Source organism: Haplochromis burtoni, unplaced genomic scaffold (genome assembly GCF_018398535.1).
Source record: "Haplochromis burtoni strain Fernald_Lab_line unplaced genomic scaffold, NCSU_Asbu1 Contig_126, whole genome shotgun sequence".
Taxonomy (NCBI): Eukaryota; Metazoa; Chordata; class Actinopteri; order Cichliformes; family Cichlidae; genus Haplochromis; species Haplochromis burtoni.
The window spans coordinates 1045362-1062367 of NW_024582487.1; the positions used below are offsets into that span (position 1 = coordinate 1045362).

The 17006-nt window shown below is 39.7% G+C and overlaps 2 protein-coding genes across 4 annotated transcripts; one reads left to right on the forward strand and one right to left on the reverse strand.

The window, feature by feature from the left end:
- Positions 1-4575: 4575 nt before the first annotated feature.
- On the reverse strand, positions 4576-8029 carry adat2 (adenosine deaminase tRNA specific 2). Of its 3 annotated transcripts, none has more exons than XM_005929894.2 (6): positions 7757-8026; positions 6393-6497; positions 5376-5526; positions 5191-5297; positions 4919-4991; positions 4576-4763 (listed from the first exon to the last, which is right to left on the reverse strand). In XM_005929894.2, exons 1-6 carry the CDS (start codon positions 7850-7852, stop codon positions 4735-4737), a joined length of 561 nt encoding a protein of 186 aa, XP_005929956.1. In that variant the 5' UTR covers positions 7853-8026; the 3' UTR covers positions 4576-4734. The 3 variants fall into 3 exon arrangements, 2 of the variants coding, with proteins under 2 accessions (XP_005929956.1, XP_005929957.1); XR_006054760.1 differs by having other exon boundaries at positions 4733-4763; positions 5100-5297; positions 7757-8029; XM_005929895.2 differs by having other exon boundaries at positions 4745-4763; positions 4919-4981; positions 7757-8027.
- Positions 8030-8503: 474 nt separating this feature from the next.
- On the forward strand, positions 8504-15626 carry pex3 (peroxisomal biogenesis factor 3). The gene is made up of 12 exons (XM_005929897.3): positions 8504-8720; positions 10096-10227; positions 10320-10401; positions 10624-10667; positions 10826-10947; positions 11861-11927; positions 12029-12083; positions 12276-12414; positions 12502-12572; positions 12666-12788; positions 13813-13909; positions 14536-15626. The coding sequence occupies exons 1-12, from the start codon at positions 8648-8650 to the stop codon at positions 14617-14619; spliced, it is 1089 nt and encodes a 362-aa protein (XP_005929959.1). The 5' UTR covers positions 8504-8647; the 3' UTR covers positions 14620-15626.
- Positions 15627-17006: the final 1380 nt, after the last annotated feature.

Genomic DNA, 17006 nt, shown 5'->3' on the forward strand with positions numbered 1-17006 from the left:
TTACAGCGAAGAAAACCCCGAAACACAAAAAACGATTTTATTTTATGTGCTGGAATGTGCAGAAAATAGGTTTAAATGATAAACTAATTTCTTCCAGTCAGAGAATGTTGCATATAATTTAATGTTTGCTTCATGCATAAAGTTAAAAGATTAAAACTAATAAAACAAGTTTTAAAAAGAGACTTTTCCATTTGATTACATTTTATATGATGGATTATGCAGAAAAAGTAGAATTGGGCTGAAAGATCTATCACTTTATCACCTATTCAGGTTGTGTATCATGTTTTTAAAAAGTAACTAAGTAACTAATTACTTTTGAAAAGAAGTAATCAGTAATTAGTTACTGATTACTTTTTTCAAGTAACTCGACCAACACTGATATAAGAAGTTGAACCCATGGATGATGGTGAGATTCATCGACATCTTCTTCAACAAATAAGGTAGTTTGATAGGAAATAAGGTTTATTTTGAATTTGATATCTGCAACATATCAGATTCATTGTCATTTAAGATTCAAGCCACACCCCCTTTTTCACTTTATGTGCCTTTTCTGCAAAAATGAATGATACATTTCTCCTACTGTGTCACTTAACACTTTTTTTTTGATTGAGTCACAAGGTTTTGGTCGAACTGACCTCCAATTGGTACAAAGTGTTCGTATAATCACTCACACACCAGGTAGAATTCAGTCATCCAATTAGAGAATAATAATCAGATAATCAGACTAATAAAAACATCAGTTTAGTCATAAAACCTTCATAAGGCCTCTAAAACCAAGAATAGAAATATAAATTCATCCCTAATTACACCCACACACATTACAAGATGCTAACAGTCTACACACTACTTTGATTTATAAAGTCTGTAATATTTGGCCTCTGTGTCCATGCTGGTCGCACACACAAGCAGAGATGGGTTAAAGCAGTGAGCAAAGAGAGAAAGAATTCACCGCGCCCGAGTTTTCCAGCTCTCTGTCACAATGGAAACTTCAAGCAACAATAAGACACGATGTGAATGACACTCATGACACCCCGTTAGCTGTAAATTGCCAAGGCCTCTGCTGAATAAACCAGAACAAAATAAATCGAGATCTGTCGCCCAGATGTGCGAGGCTGAAAGCAAATATGTCAAGAATGAAAGAAGGAACCGAAGCAGTTGGACCCACAATGAAAGAGGAACTAATTAAATAAGGAGACGAAAATAAAACTGATGTGTGCAGAAAATTACCAAAGCAGAAAAAAATAATAAAGCGGGAACAAACAGAAAATAAGTAATGCGGTGGGTTTCTCAATGTTGGACAGATGTGACAAAGAAAACAGACACGCAGGAAGGATGAAAGAGAAGTTAGGACCATAAAGTAAATATATGCAGACTGATTGAAACATATTTGACTTAAAAGAATTTGCAAAACAAAGCAGAGGCAGAAGCTAAGATGCCTCCCCCTCTGTGCTGAGCAGAAAGGTGGAGCACGACCCTTTTAGTTCGATTTCTTTAGACTGCAAAGGTTAAAATTGTGAACCCACAAAAAACACATCAATGCAACACTTCCTGTCAGCAGCTAAGCTCCCCCCGCATCTGCTTCCTCCTTGAACACAAACACACCTCTTCTCTTGTGACAGTAATATAATAAAAACACCTTTACACAACGTGACATCTCGTATTACACAGCTTTTTCCTTTTTTTTGGTGTTCTCCAGTGTGTGTGTGTGTGTGTAGAAGTGTGGTTGTGTGAGACTCCTCTCGCTGTCGTTTTGGAAAGGAGAGTTTGACACAACACACTCTGTTCATTAGCGCCTCGCAGCCAACCCTGCACTGCTCTGTGTGTGTGTGTGCGCACTGTCTCTTCATTAACACATCAACTCCTCCACTCTGAGGTGACACATTAAAACATTCTCGAATATTCTGCTCTGCATGTATTAGCATATATTTACATGCTAACGAGACGAGAGGAGCTGGACTGAGGCACGTGTTTCACGTGAATACAAAGAACTGTGTATCTGATATATCTGATGTATCTGTGAGCTCAGTGTCCTCAGGAAAACGGGTTCATGAGAAAACCTACGCGGCTTTAAATTCTCAGCTGCTTCTTGTGATGATTTTAGTAAACAAAAAATATTGTGGGAACGTGTGCATGTATTTTACAAGTTTGTAATAAAAGGAACGAAAAAGTGGAAGTGGGAAATAAAAAAAACCCTGTATGATAGAAGAGATAGTAAGGGGGAATGAAGGGGAAAGTGAAAAAGGTCATAAAAGGAAGTGGAAAAACGCTGAAGTAAATTAACTGGTGAGGAACTGCTAACACAAGAAAGAAAAAGGAAGAAGGCAGTTTAAAACATCACACCATCTAAGATCACAGACTGTAAATGAAAGACAACACGTGAACGTGCCAGAAACCTGTACTCTTTCTAACGACCAGCAGGAGGCGACACCAACATTTGCACAAAATTAGATTCTATAGAACAGCCATTTGGAATTTAACAAACTTTAGTTGTGACTCTTGATGAAAACTTCATTCGCCATTAACTGCTTTAATTTTCAAGTTAAGTTCAATTCCAACTAATGACAAGCTCAGCAATAAAAACAGGTGAGAAGAGGAAAGATAATGGCACATAAGTATTTTCAAATCCCACTGCCGTGTTTGATTAGTTCAATTTCCTTCTAAAAGTGTAATATTTAAGTCAATTTTAAGCTGAAATACAGAAAGTATTGGGATTAGTTCCCATATCAGTATCCCAACTGTTATGGGAACTAATCCCAATGGATTTGATCCTGTAGAAGACTGAAAGCATTTTATTCACCCTATAAAAGGCATCTTATCACAGAAGTGTATCCTACAGGATTCATTTGTAGGTCAGCAGCAAAGCTTCATATAAATATATATAAATATAAATACAGTTTTTTGTGCAGCGTAGCCTACCTGGAGTATGTGTAGGAGGGAAAAATGAAGCCAATGTGGAAGTGTGGCGATAGCTGTGAATGCAAAAAATAAAAACAAAACAAAACTTCCAGGCCTGTAAGAGTCTGTGGAAAAACAGCTTTCTGACTTCACCCCCGTAAATACTTTCCTGCTGAGTTTATTGGCTCAGTCACTCATTTTTAGTCATACAGACTAAAAAAATTGAAGCTGTTTAGAAAAGGATTCTTGTGTTTTAAAATGAAGGATTGGCGGTAGTATCAAAATGATATACTCATTGGCTAACGAGATGTCAGTAATTAGACAATTAGCGTCCAGTTAAACAATCAGGGCCTCCTTCGTCACGTCTAAGAAATCTTAAAGTTTCAAAACAGCACATCAGAAAGCCATGTGTAGTATATGGGGGAAAAACAAACTAACTAACATTATGGAATATTAGATTATTGATGTGCGATAGCCGTCTGCTAAGCATCACTGCTAAAGCTTATAACTCTTATTATCTAAAGAGAGTCGCTGATCTGAACGTCACATTTATGCTTTTAGTGCATTTTTAATGGAATTACTATGTAACAAATAACATGAACTGCTTTGAGCTTCAATAAGTTTGTGCTTCAGTTTTGGTGATTAAAATGTAGCACTTAGTCTATTACATAGTGCTAATTAGCAGGTGTATTATATATCAGCTTGATCGTGTTAGCACAATGTTATTCTGTTTCATCATTATTATTATTTTATTATGCAGTGACATAAAATAACTTTCTACTTTAAGATAGCAAAAAATGAGAATGGCAAATTAAAAAAGTAAAAAGCAGAAAAAGGACGGAAAGCAGAAGAAAGTTAAGACAAAAAACTACTTTTACAAAATTATGGAAAAGAAGGGGAGTGGGAAATTAACAAATAAAAGGACGGAAATGGAGAAGGAAGGAAGGAAGTTATCAGCCACAAAAAGGAAGGAAGGAGACAGGAAGGAAGTGGTGACAACCTTGAAAAGACAAAGAGCAAAAGAAAGTGCAAAAAAGTTTAAATTCCATCAATCCCTTTTTTGAGCCAGGGGGAGGAATAAAAACAGCAGGACACATGAAACAGACACACATACCCAGCAACGCACACACAGACACTGTCAATACAACCTAACTGCTAATGCTACCAACTGACACACCACAGAGTGTGTGTGTGTCTGAGAGGAAGTGAAACGAGCTGAATTGTGTCAGCATGTGTGTTTCTCTTATACGAGCAGCTGTGAAGGTCACTCCCGTTGAGAAGCGCTCTCAGGCACACTTCCTTAGTTTCTCACACTGCCTGACTCGTTCTCGGAAAAATATCACAGGAAGTGGTATGCATCACATTTAGAGCTGAAGCAGGCCAAGAGTGTGCTTCTGAACGATACAAATCAATACGCAAGACGGAGAAAAGAGCGTGTAAAGTTCACCCACACAACATCCAGTGAAGATTTGCCTCCTCCTTTCTAAAAATGATTTCTTATTGTCATACTTGAGCCTTTACTTTTGGAAAATATCATACATTTCTTTTAAATATAGTATTTATTAGTCCAAAGACTATAGTTTTATTTCTTCTATGTCGAGGTTCAGTGACAGGAAGACCGCTGGTCTATAGCGCCCTCTGGTGGCAGTCTGCATGAACAGAAACACTAATGCTAAATTCTAACTGTAAATAAGATGTCCTTTATTAATGTCATATTAATAGGTAAAAAAAAAGGTAAAAAAAAAAGAAAAAAAAAAGCAATAGACAAAAATGTATGTAAAATATAATTTAATTAATAATATTATAAAAAAATCCTTGTAATAGGATGTTTCTTGGAGATCACTCCTTCCTTGTTTTGGGTTTGGGGGCTGAAACAGACAGAAAGTTTAACACTGTGAGAAAAGAAGAGAAGGAATAATAGTGTAAAAAAAGCAACAGTAAAGTATGAAAATATAAAACATTTTGATAATGGAGCGTGAGGAGGAGAAAAAAAAAAGACATGCAGAGTGGTTTTGTTTTTCACCATTTGGATTCTGCTGTTTGTAGAAAGTCTTCAGCATGTCTACGGCTTCCTCTGCTCTGTGACCTGAAATACACTGAACACACACACACATATAATACACACTACACACTGCACCACACAAGGACTTTACATTCATGTAACGCTTGAACATCCCATTCAGAAAAGGAGCTGATCTGCTTGCCTAAAGATTTCTGAACTCAGCTGCAGGAAGCACAAACTACTCCACAAACATGCAGGCGGAATCCAGAAAGACACCAGGAGCAAACACGGACCTTGAACTGGGTCCCAGTGTGAGGCAGGTCTGCAGAGGAGACATCCAGGACTGAGCCGCAGCCTCCGAAACGCTCGTTCCTGCAGCCATACACGACCACGGGGATGTCTGACAGCTGGTAAAGGAACAACAACTGAATCCCAACACACACACACACACACTAGAAGAGAGGTGAGGTGAGGATACTGAGGAGGCGCAGCGCTGCAGCACACATTATGCATGGCTCCACGGTGACGTACAGCGCTATCCGCTCGCACACGCTCTTCACGTCCAAGCTGCTTTGCCAACACCAGTCCAGGACCTGATCCAGAGCGACCATCTCAGCGTGCCGAGTGGCCTGAAAAAAACCACCACGCACAAAGAAACGTATGCAAACCTCAGGTATCGTGTTGACGCTCAGGTATTTGTTCCTCTACTTCATTAAACAGCTGATTGAAACTCTGATGCTCAAAAGCTAATGGCGAGTGTGACCCTTGGAGTGGCTTTAAATTGATTTGGTTGCAGTTTTTAAACAGAGGTTCAGCCCTGAAACTTTCAAAACTTACAAAAGACTCTTTGTAATTTAATGAGATGGGCTGAAATCATTAAACAAAAAAGCACAGCTGATTCTGTGGAGGTCAGGTGGGAACTTTTTGCACTTCGGTGCCCAGATGTATCTCTGCACTGTTCACGGCCTTTTGCTCATCTTTCATCAGACATGATGCAGGGACAGCGGGGACTTTTCCTTAGTTTGAGCCACATTTACTTGGAAGGAAAACTGTTCACACCATGAAAGAATTTTCTCAGCTATGGGCTCTCACTCCACACGCTGCAGAGGACTCGCTATTGCAGAGTCACCGGCTTACTTAAGGACAAATATTGATCAGTGATTGATCTGACACTTGCAGATTACAGAAACTAATTAGGTCGGTCAAAGCAAACTACACAGTGGGGGATTACTGTACAGAGACCATCAACCCAGACCCTCTGGGACCTGTTTGTTCAATAGTTTGAACAGATAATTGTTCAAACTATTGAACTTGTTACATTTTAATATACCAATATATTATTTCTTCTTCTCCTCACCAGTAGTTATTGTATCAGTTCTATAATTTATTCATTTTGCTTTGTCTTAGTTGTTGACTTATGAGTTTTGAAAGAAGACCACTCATACATACATCTGCATTTGCAGAGACAAATAACTGTGCTGTACATTTTGCCTACATTTTTAGTCTCATTGACTTCATTCCTTCCCTTCCCCACAACTTCGTCTTTGTAGACCATGAGACATCCGACAGGCACCTCTCCATTCTCCAGAGCTTCTTTGGCCTGCAGCAACACATTTGAAAAGGCAGTTAACAGGAAGCAACTAAAGATGGAAAATTGGTTAGTGTTAAGAAGAACTTCAGAAGAGAAAAATCCCCAATACACCTGTGCACAGATCTCTGGCTGCAGCTCACAGCTTTGAGAGCGTGGTGTCTTTAGGGTTCTCTAGATTAAACTTTTAGACATTTCTTAATATCATAAAGGAGGCACATGAAATTATTTTTAACATTATACACTAATTATTAAGGATTTAGGGGTTATTATAGTGGGTCATCTGCCTCCTGCCATCTCTATCATCCTCCTCTGCTATACTAACCCTTCTTTCACTACATCCATGAACCTCCTCTGTGGCCTTGCCTGGCAACTCTGCATTCAACACCCTTTATCCAGTACATGTTCTGCACATGTCCAAACCAACTCAGCCTTGCCTCTTTATCTCCAAATACTTAAGCTTTCCCTCTGATTTCTAATCTTGTGCATCCTGCTCACTGCAACTGAAAATCTGAGCATCTTCAGCTCGGCCTCCTGTATTTTTCTCAGTGCCACATCTCCAAACCATCACAGCAGGTCTCACTACCATCACCTTCACTTTTACTCTTGCTGCTGACCTTCTGTCAACAATCACCCCTGACACTCGTCTCCACCTGCTCCATCCTGGCTGTACTCTCTTCTTCATCTCTCTTGTGCACTGTCTGTTGCTTGGGATGGTTGACCTCAGGTATTTAAACTCGTCTACCTTGACTATTACATTTATCTCGTTCTCATTCACACACAGATTTTCTATCTGATTTTCATTACACTCTCTTCAACCTGTTTACTACAGATCACAGTGCTATCTACAAACATCCACGAGGTTCACGGAGACACCTGTGTGACCACATCTGACAAATGTTTACATTATTTATTACTTACTATTATAAAGAAACTTTTTTCAAGCTGTATATAATATCACTACTTAATCCCTAAACATGATCAGAGCCTGGATAAACAGCAGAAAAAGGGCATCAGAGGTCTATAACAGAAAAACTGAAATACAAATAAAGACATCTAAGTAGCATTACTATATAAAATTAGCTAGAAAAATAACCAATACCTCAATCAATACAATAAGGCAAATAAAAAAATAGAAACTTCGTAGTTCACATACCGAGTAGTTTAAATGAAAATTAAATAATTACTTTAAAACTGCAATTTTACAAAACAAACAAAGTCGCCGTGACTCGGCTGAAGAGTTAACGGAGTGATTAAAAACACGAGCTCACCATGTCAAAAGCTCTGGCCATCCACCTCTCAATTTCCTCTTCACTCGGACAGAACAGCTCCACAGACTCTTCTTTACTACCCTCCTCTGTTCCCATTTCAACTGCTGTGACCAAAACTCAATATAAAAAAGCTGCATATAATACACCTGCTAATTTTTAATTCCTGTTTTACCCGTAGCCGCGCCGATGTAACGAACTCACACCGGTGGGGGGGAAGATAATATTGGACGGACCACTCGCTGCACCTGCGCTCCACGCTCGTTCTGGTCTAATGACGTCAAGTTGATGACTATTGTGGAGGGATCTAAACCGGATGTTATCGATTTAACCCCCAAAAATAAGAGAACAAAATTAAGTTTATACAGGGATAAACTAAATTTTTAGGGCTCGATACGATTCGTTTATAAGATTAAAAAAAATCTATTGTGTTTTACTTCAGAGACCAGTCTGACGATGGTGACAAAGTAGTGTCTCAAAACTATCTATATATTAGATATTCATTTTTGTTTTCGTCAAATTTTGAAATATTTTATTTTAAAATTTGTGGCTCAGTTTTACAAAGCTTGTATGTGCACTGGTATATTGCATTGTATTGTATATTTTAAAAGCATTTAAAAACATTAAGTGTTTTTTCCTTGCCTAAATAAATAAGAATGTTTCCAGGAGCCTTGTTGCAGACACAAAGTCACTTTATGACTACTGTAGTTCGACTTGTGGTTTTATTTTGACATAAATAACCGGAAGTCATTACAATAGTTACCATGACCAAAGTACTTTGGCACTTTTGAGAGTTAGCAAGCTGCTACCCGAAACATGTCCGTAAAATAGTAAGAAAGAATTTAGAAATAGAGTTTTTGTTGTTTTAGTTGGTGGCCCTCTCTCTGTCCGAGGATGTTTTCGTCTGCGTGGAATTTTATAAAACGCCATAAAAAGAAATTTATTTTCACCGGAGCTCTAATTGGAGGTAAGTCATGTTCCTGTTAGCCGCCGTGCTAATGCAAGACTGCAGCAACACGCCAGACTCCGCAGAACAGCCTTTAGACTGGGCTTTTTATCCCCTTGTAAAATAAAGACGGAAGAAATGCACGCTAACCCATATTTCAAAAGCATCAAAAAAGAATGGTATTTGGTTTATTCGGAATTTGTTTTCTCCATCGTGCCGCAGAATATTTAGTGAAACTACCCTGTTTTTTTTAACAACCCACAAGGTGTGTTTGCATTGAAAAGACCTTTTTAGGAAACCACTTAGTTTCACCGAAATTAACACTGCTTTATGTGGTAGTTGATTACTAAGTTAAATACTATTCATTGGAGTTCTTACTGTGTATTTTATTTGGGGCTCTTTAAATAGCCAACAAATGAATGAAGTTTGGTGTAGCTGTTCATTATTCGTGTTTAAAATTAATTAAGTGTATGCTGACCTCCACATAACTGCTGGCCTTTTATCTCACGTGGCATTATGGAAAATTCAGTCTCACTTACCATATTAATTGATAAACTATAGCATCTGCAGCAAGTCGTAACATTGCACACATTTGTAAGTGGGATCCGGTGGCTATTTGACTTTACTGGTTTAAAACTGAGTGGTAAATATGGGGGTGGGGGGGATCTTGGGCCCAACAACTTTTAACTTTGGAAAGAGGGTCAGCTAACTGGTCTTGCAGTAAACGGTACATCTTAGAGGTAATACCTTTACCAAAGGGTGATCTTGAAAGCAGTGCTTCCACAGGGCTGCCTGCAGGACAACTCATGGGGCTTTCCAGCCATTTTGATAAAGAACTGCGCATTTGGACATATCTCCAGAATTGATTGCACTGCAAATTATATAGCTTAACAATCTGATCGAAGCTCAGGAAATGTTTGGTTCTGCAGTCAAATAAATGTGATACATAGAGGATGCCTGCCTTACGCCACTGTAGCCAGTCAACCTGTGACCCACCAATTAAAATTCTTTCCCCATAAAGGTGCTAAAGGTGATTTAATGAAGTCCCAATGGCCCGTCCTGTGTAATTTGCACCATAATGTTTTCACAGTTACAATTATTGGATGGTTAGGTTTAGGGAATATACTTCTGAAAAACAGTGTTTATCCTTGCACTGGAGAAACTTGGAGAATCCATTTCAAGGCTCATTTCAGCTGTTACATTTTACACAGTGATTCAACACCTTTAATTTGTCACAAGTCTGTAAATCTGCTACTGAAAGTACAGCCCTCTGGTATTATTCCATGTCATAAATATCTGCAGTGCAAATCCTGGTTAGCTTTTGCATCGTACCAAAGCCAAGGATAGTTTTCTGCATTTAATGTGACCTCATTGTGCTCTCTGCGTCCCTCCTCAGGCGTATACCTTCTAGGTAAATATGCCCAGAAGAAGTTCAGTGAGATCCAAGAGAGGGAGGCTACAGAGTACATTGCTCAGGCCAGAAGACAGTTCCACTTCGAGAGCAACCAGAGGACCTGCAACATGACTGGTAATTATTTTACACTTGACCTGGTTATGACTAACAGTTGACAGAAAAAGGTGAGGACCAACACTACAGTGAAAGATTTAAATGTGTTGCAGTGCTGTCCATGCTCCCAGCGCTCAAAGAAGCCATCGTCACGCAACTCAACTCAGAAAGTCTCACAACACTACTCAAGTCCAAGTGAGGAAAAAGCTTCTTTAACTTGGTCAAACAGTAGTAGTACACAAGTTTATTGTTTAAGGCTACATTTTTCTTTTGTTTGTTATTTTATGTTGATTATTGCAGTTGTTGATTTTATTCTTGAGGAAAACATTAAATTTTGAAATTAGCACAAGTTCATGTAGTGAAATAAATGTGTACAGTGGCTGACGACCATTTCCCTCATTCACATCTACTTTACAGACCGGCTAATAAACTGGAGATCTGGGAAGATTTAAAGATCATCAGTAAGTGTTTTTCAGTTCAGATGTCACTGAGTGTATCTGAGTAAAATCTAAATGCCTCTAAATAATCTAATAATAATAAATAATAATTGACTTATTGGATTTAAAAACAAACACAAGAAAACTTAAAATATGATAACAGAACTTGTCGTTTCGTTCAGGTTTTACACGCACAGTTGTGGCGGTGTACAGCACCTGTATGCTGGTGGTTTTACTGAGAGTCCAGCTGAACATCATTGGAGGATACCTGTACCTGGATAACTCAGTGGGAAAGAGCACAACGGTGAGGAGCACAGTGACTCCTAGAACTGATTGACTGTGTGTAAAATGATCAGCTGCAGCTCACTGTGTCAGGAGTTTTGGAAACTGTTTGGAAAGAGAGATACATATTAGACAGGTTAAATATCGGTCTGATAATATTTATCCATGATCATAAAAAATACACCTTTTAAACATTACCTGGTTTCCCCAAAAAAGCCCTGACCTGTTGTGAACCTCTCAGGCCGTCCTGCAGTTTCTGCCACACTGAGGTGATGAATTGTGGGGTGGTTTGTCTGTTGGAGAGTTTGGAGCCCAGGGCAAAGCCTTGGGTTCTTTGTCATGCTCCATACATGTCCACTGGCAGGGTGGACATTGTTTGGGTGGGTGGTACATGTCAGAAAATATTTCCCACATCTGTCAGTGATATGAGAATGTGAGAATGCCCATTTCTGACCTGCTAGTTCCCAGTTTGTGTCCAGTTACGCTGATTTGTGTCAGTCTGAGAGTAAGACGGGTAATATTTTGGTGTACCCACAGCTGGGAAATACTCATCCTGTGTACTGACTCCTGCACCAGAAACCTGTTTCCTGTTGTAAAATGAAAGATTATCTAAGGTTTGTGTGAAAATGTTTGAATCGATATCCACATATGCCAGGACCCAAGGTTTCCCTGACGAACATGTTAACAGGTTAATTTGATTCCCCAGTAAAACTGGTGAAGATTTTCGGTGCAGTGTAACACATGGCTGTGATTAAAGAGAGCAGCACAGCAGTGCTTTTTGCCTGAACTGAATAACATAGAAGAGAATACGTTAAAGATTTAATTAATGACCTGTTGATTAAAATAAGCTTAGATTGGCTCAAAAAATCTCTGCCTGTTTAAAGCTGAGGTGAATATTATTCAGGAGTGTGTCTGTGTTGTGTGTCTGCTTGCAGACCCCTCTTGCCCCCCCAGATGTCCAGCAGCAGTACTTGTCAAGTATCCAGCACCTACTGGGAGACGGTATAGCACTGACACAAAAGCATAAACCTGTAAAATCCTTGTTTCCATCTGTCAGTGCAGGACTCTTGTAGTAACAGACTTCTGTCTCTGTCTCACACTAGGTTTGGCAGAGCTGATAACAGTAGTGAAGAAGGCGGTACAGAGCTCACTGGGAAGGTGATCTGCAACAATTATTCTCTTCATTATCCATCAGTGATCTATAAAGCAACAGAACAAGTTATTAACAACGTAGCTTAGGCTGGTAAAAACAATGTGGAACAAATTCTTTGTATTGATCTTTGTTGTGCATCTTTTAAATGAAAAAAATCAATCATCAAAACATCAACGTGGTTTATTTCTCATCTCCAGCGTGTCTCTGAAGGAGACCTGGTCTCTGCTGGAGCTGGAGCAGCAGCTGAACTGGATCAGAGCGGAGGTGGAGGCCAGCTCGAGGCGGTCTCTGTCCTGGTACCTGCTTGCAGATGACGAGAACGTGCTGGCCGATCAGGTGACTGCTCAAAGCAGATTTACACTGCCGTTCACGGGAAAACCCCATTACAGAGTCTTACAGATCTCTTTTCTTCTGCTCCTGTAGGCGTGCGGGCTCACAGAGAATGACATTATGACCATAAAGCTGCTTAACGAGACTAGAGACATGCTGGATAGGTAAATGACACACCTGTCTGTAGGTATGCTTTAACAAGATTGTGTTTGTGCTCCTGTGAAAGGTGAATTTCTGCTTTTTGTGTCTGACTTCAGTCCAGACTTCACCACTGTCCTCAAAGTCTGTCTGAACCGAGGTTTCTCCCGTCTCTGTGACAACCTGGCAGAGTTCTTCCGCCCGCCTCCAAGTGACTCTGCCCCCAGCTGTGCACCTGATAGGTAAGCCATAGACACCTGTTTTATTTATTTGTTTTACTGCTATAATTTGCATTTGAAACATGGAGAAATCTTATTAAATCCCTACATATGTGATAGCAGCTGGAGATATTATTATTCTGTCACTGGAGTTTGGTGACCTGAGGGTTACACTATGAACAAATTTCAATAACGCCGGGCTTTCTTTGGCTTCGTTGGCTTGACAACTGCTTCATTCTGCTCACATAAAACGGGGCACTTCATATTCTTCCACACAAAATAATCCCTATGTGTCCTGCATTCGAGCAGCTGCAGTTCCAGCAGTGTTAAACAGACCAAGCAGCAGATTACCATCAAATATTAAGACATTTATACAATTTCATTCCTGTGACATTACGGTATTCAATTTGTACTTCATTCAGTGGTTTTAGTAAAGTATGGCTTAACAGCTTGCACTTAAAAAAATGTCCCTCCAGCAGAGAATCGATATTGCATTTAAAATGTGCTGCGAATATAAGAATAAGAAAATGTGGGCCCTCCTGGCGATTTTAAACTAAATCTCTGAGCATAACCTGCTCCTCACCAGGGCATATATTAAGTATGGGTTGACGCAGTGATTTAGACAGGTAACCAGAGAGCCAGTTTCACAAGCTGAAACTGAAAATGCACAAAAGATTTAGAAGATTTTAACATTCAAGTCAGGTCTCAGACGTGTACTTCGGTAGTTCTTTTTAAGCTTTTCCTTTTGGAATTCCAAAATGGACATTAATATAGTCCTACCTGTTCAGGAGGACTACATTAACATCTAATGTGCTTCGGTTGTATGGGGTTGTTAGATATGATTCTGTTTAGGTCGTGATCACTCCTCGGTTTTGTCTGAACATAAATACCGGCCATGTGTAATATAATGTAAAACACACTCCTTATACACATATTAAGTGTTATGAGGTGGGTGGGGCTTTTTTGTCCTTGTTATTTCCCAGCAAACATTAGCATGAAGTGGGCATTACCTAAACTTTGCTGTCTTTTTCTGTGTTTGTGTGTTCAGTCTGTCTGCAGTCAGTCTGCCGCTGGCAAAGATCATCCCCATCATCAACGGTCAGATCAACACCATCTGCAGTGAGACCCCCAGTCACTTTGTTCAGGTAACATCGAACACCAAACGGTGGAGTGAACTATCAGAGTGATGTGCAGTATGGCAAACAGCCAGATTCAGGGTGAAACAGTTGGAACAGGCAGCTGCTCTGGCTGTTAGTTATCTGTCAATCGGTCATTGTCCACACCATTTGCTTTTTGATTTTCTTTACTGTTGGGAGCGTAATGTTCAAACATGTTCCAATCTGCTGACAGGTGCAGCTCTCATTTCAGAATACACATGTTAATGAGTTCTAGAGAATCACTGTCAGATTGGTTATGAAATCTTTAATCTTGCACGATCCGTTTCACTTTCTTTAATGTGTTTCAAACACTCTTAGATTATTTTATTCTTATTCATCTGCACGTTTGGGCTCTTTATCAAACCTTTATTTTGATTGAAATTATTTAAGAGGATTGTCTGAGTATATATTATTTTTTTTATTTCCAAAAAAGTTAAGATTTGTGTAACATGTAAATAAAACCAAATCATTTATATCCTTTACTTAATAAAAAATTGTACAAAGACAACATATCGCATTGTTTAACTGAGAGATTTGTTTATTTTCACTTTTATTTTCTTACAAACTTGGTTGTATGTTAATCAAACATGTTTAAATCTGTGCGATCTCTGCAGGAGCTGCTGATGAACGACCAGGTGAAGGAGTTTGCAGCCAATGTCTACGAGACCTTCAGCACGCCGCAGGAGCTGCAGAAGTAATCGTCTGGATGAGATGAGGAGGAGAAGGAGAAGGAGAGGGAGGATTCGAGAGGAAGAAGAGTGGAGATTATTAAAGTCCTGGATTGTCAGCTCCTCCTGAGACACTTTTCCTCCTCAGCATCTCGCAAACTTCTCACTCCGTGATTTGTGGCCACGGCAGGACAGCAGGGGTGTTCAAGCTCAGCGCCGTGATGAATTACCAAACGGGAGGAGGAAGATGAGACCTCCACTGAGTCTTTAGGCAGAGCAGAGCCTGCAGTCAACTTTAGGACCATTGCTGCTTGGGAACTGGAGTCCCATTTAACCCAGTAAGGTGGCTTTTGTTTGCTCTGCACCTCAGCTGTGTGTTTGAAGATCAGAAGAGTTTACAGTGTGTTTCTCTTTTTCTGTTCAAACTTCTGTAGTGGCCTGTTTGTAAGATGGGTCAGGTGTGGACACATTTCTGTTATTAATCAGTATTTTTATTGTGGGGTTGCTGAAGCAGATGGTGTTTTCAGAATATTTCAACTTAAACTTGGATGAAGAAGCTAATGAAAATGTCATGGATAGTTAAATCTGTATGTTTGTTTTCATTCTGGGGGTGTCACATGGTGATGGAATGAGAGTAAATGACCCATTTTTAGAGCTCTACAAACATTGGGAGGTTTGAAGGGTGCTGATGGCGTAAGGTCTCTGGTCACAGGTTGATCAGTCAGTGGACAGTGGTTTGTGTCACCTTTGGACCTTTTTTTCACATGTTTTCACTCCTATTTACTGGTTGAGTTTGGGCACTAAAATTCATTCGGCTGGTCTTAGGAAAAGACGTGGTGGTTTGGGTTGAAATGGGGCGCTCCACAACGGGATATGTGTGAAGCATGACAGGCTGGGAGTGACAGTCGTATGTCACCAATGCTGTAATCCAGTGTATATAGCTACGGAAAGAGACAGTGTGCATAGCTGAAACATGCCAACGGTGTTGTCTTTCATCCTGGAAACACCCAGTGTAGTTAACTGTTTTTTTTTTTTTTGTTTTTTTTTTAATTTGTTTTTATATTGAGCTATAAATTACATAAAGACTTCGTTGAATTTTAATCTGTTTTCATGCTACAGATCTGTTTTGGAGGCTCTTTTAACTCTAACTTCTGCAGTTCCTTTGTTGTACAGAAGGTGTCACACTTCTTCAACTGTTTATATGCTTATTTCCAACCTTTAGCTTCACATGAAGTTGCTTCCCCTGTTTTGAAGTTATTGGTATAATATTCTGGTCTTTGTGAAAATGCAGCATCATTTTATTTAAATGGCACAGATATTTTTCTCATTAATTTCAAGTTAATGTTATTTTTGGTGCAAAATCTTTCTAATCTTTCCCATTTTTCTTATGCTCATGTATTTGACCACTTGGCTTTAGACTCATCTGTATAGACACAACAGGACTGTTATTCAAAGCCCAATCTTTCTCCTGTCGTCCTGCTGTGCTACATATTTTCACTCTCTGCCTACACATGCTACATCAGGCCCTTTTCTGAGACATGGGTGCATATCACTGCTTTATTTGTGCATACCTCTCACGGTGATGGAAAGAGCAGCAGTGTGTGCATTTGCAACAAGGGCAGACAAACCTTTGCACTCTTTGTGTGTTGTTTGCATTGTTTCTAGAAAAGTGTAACCCCACCTTTGAATGTTGGATGGTGTACCTACCCCTGGGCTGTCCTCTGAGAAAGAAACGTCTTTTGTATTTTTGAAACAGTAAAAATTAATCCAGTAAATCAGAAACTGAGTTTGTGAGATTAATTGTTTTATGAAATCGAACTCACAAGCAACTCACAAGGATGCACACTTGTATATGCCTTTCCGTTAGTATGGCAGCGTGTATGTAGAGCTGGGCGATATAACGATATGTATCGCGATATAACTTTTACTCGATAGAGAAATTAAACTATCGCGATAGACCTCGCCGCTCTTGTCCTCTTAAAAAAAAAAATCAGCCAATCCAAATTAAGTAGCGCAGAGCCGAACCAATCACAGCCGCAGCGTCACGTCGCGTGACTTGTTACGTACAGCACAAGTGCCAAGCCGCACGTGTGTTTGTTTGGGAAGCAGCCAGCGGGTAATGGAGGAAATGAGTGTGCCGACTAGAAAAATCAACCGAGCGTGACCGAAGAGAAAACAGATGATGGTTCCAACGCCGGAGAGATTGTCGAACGGAAGAGCCATAGAAGTTCCGTAGTGTGAAGGTATTTCGGCTATTTCAAGTCTGACAAAAAACAGAGTAGCGTGCACTGTAAATTGTGCCGAAAGCAAGTCTGGAAATACAATAAACTGGTGCATGCGTCACACTGTGCGCCACGTTATTGTTTCGGTGAAATGAATTTCTACAATACTGTTACTGTTAATTCTACTCTCTGCAG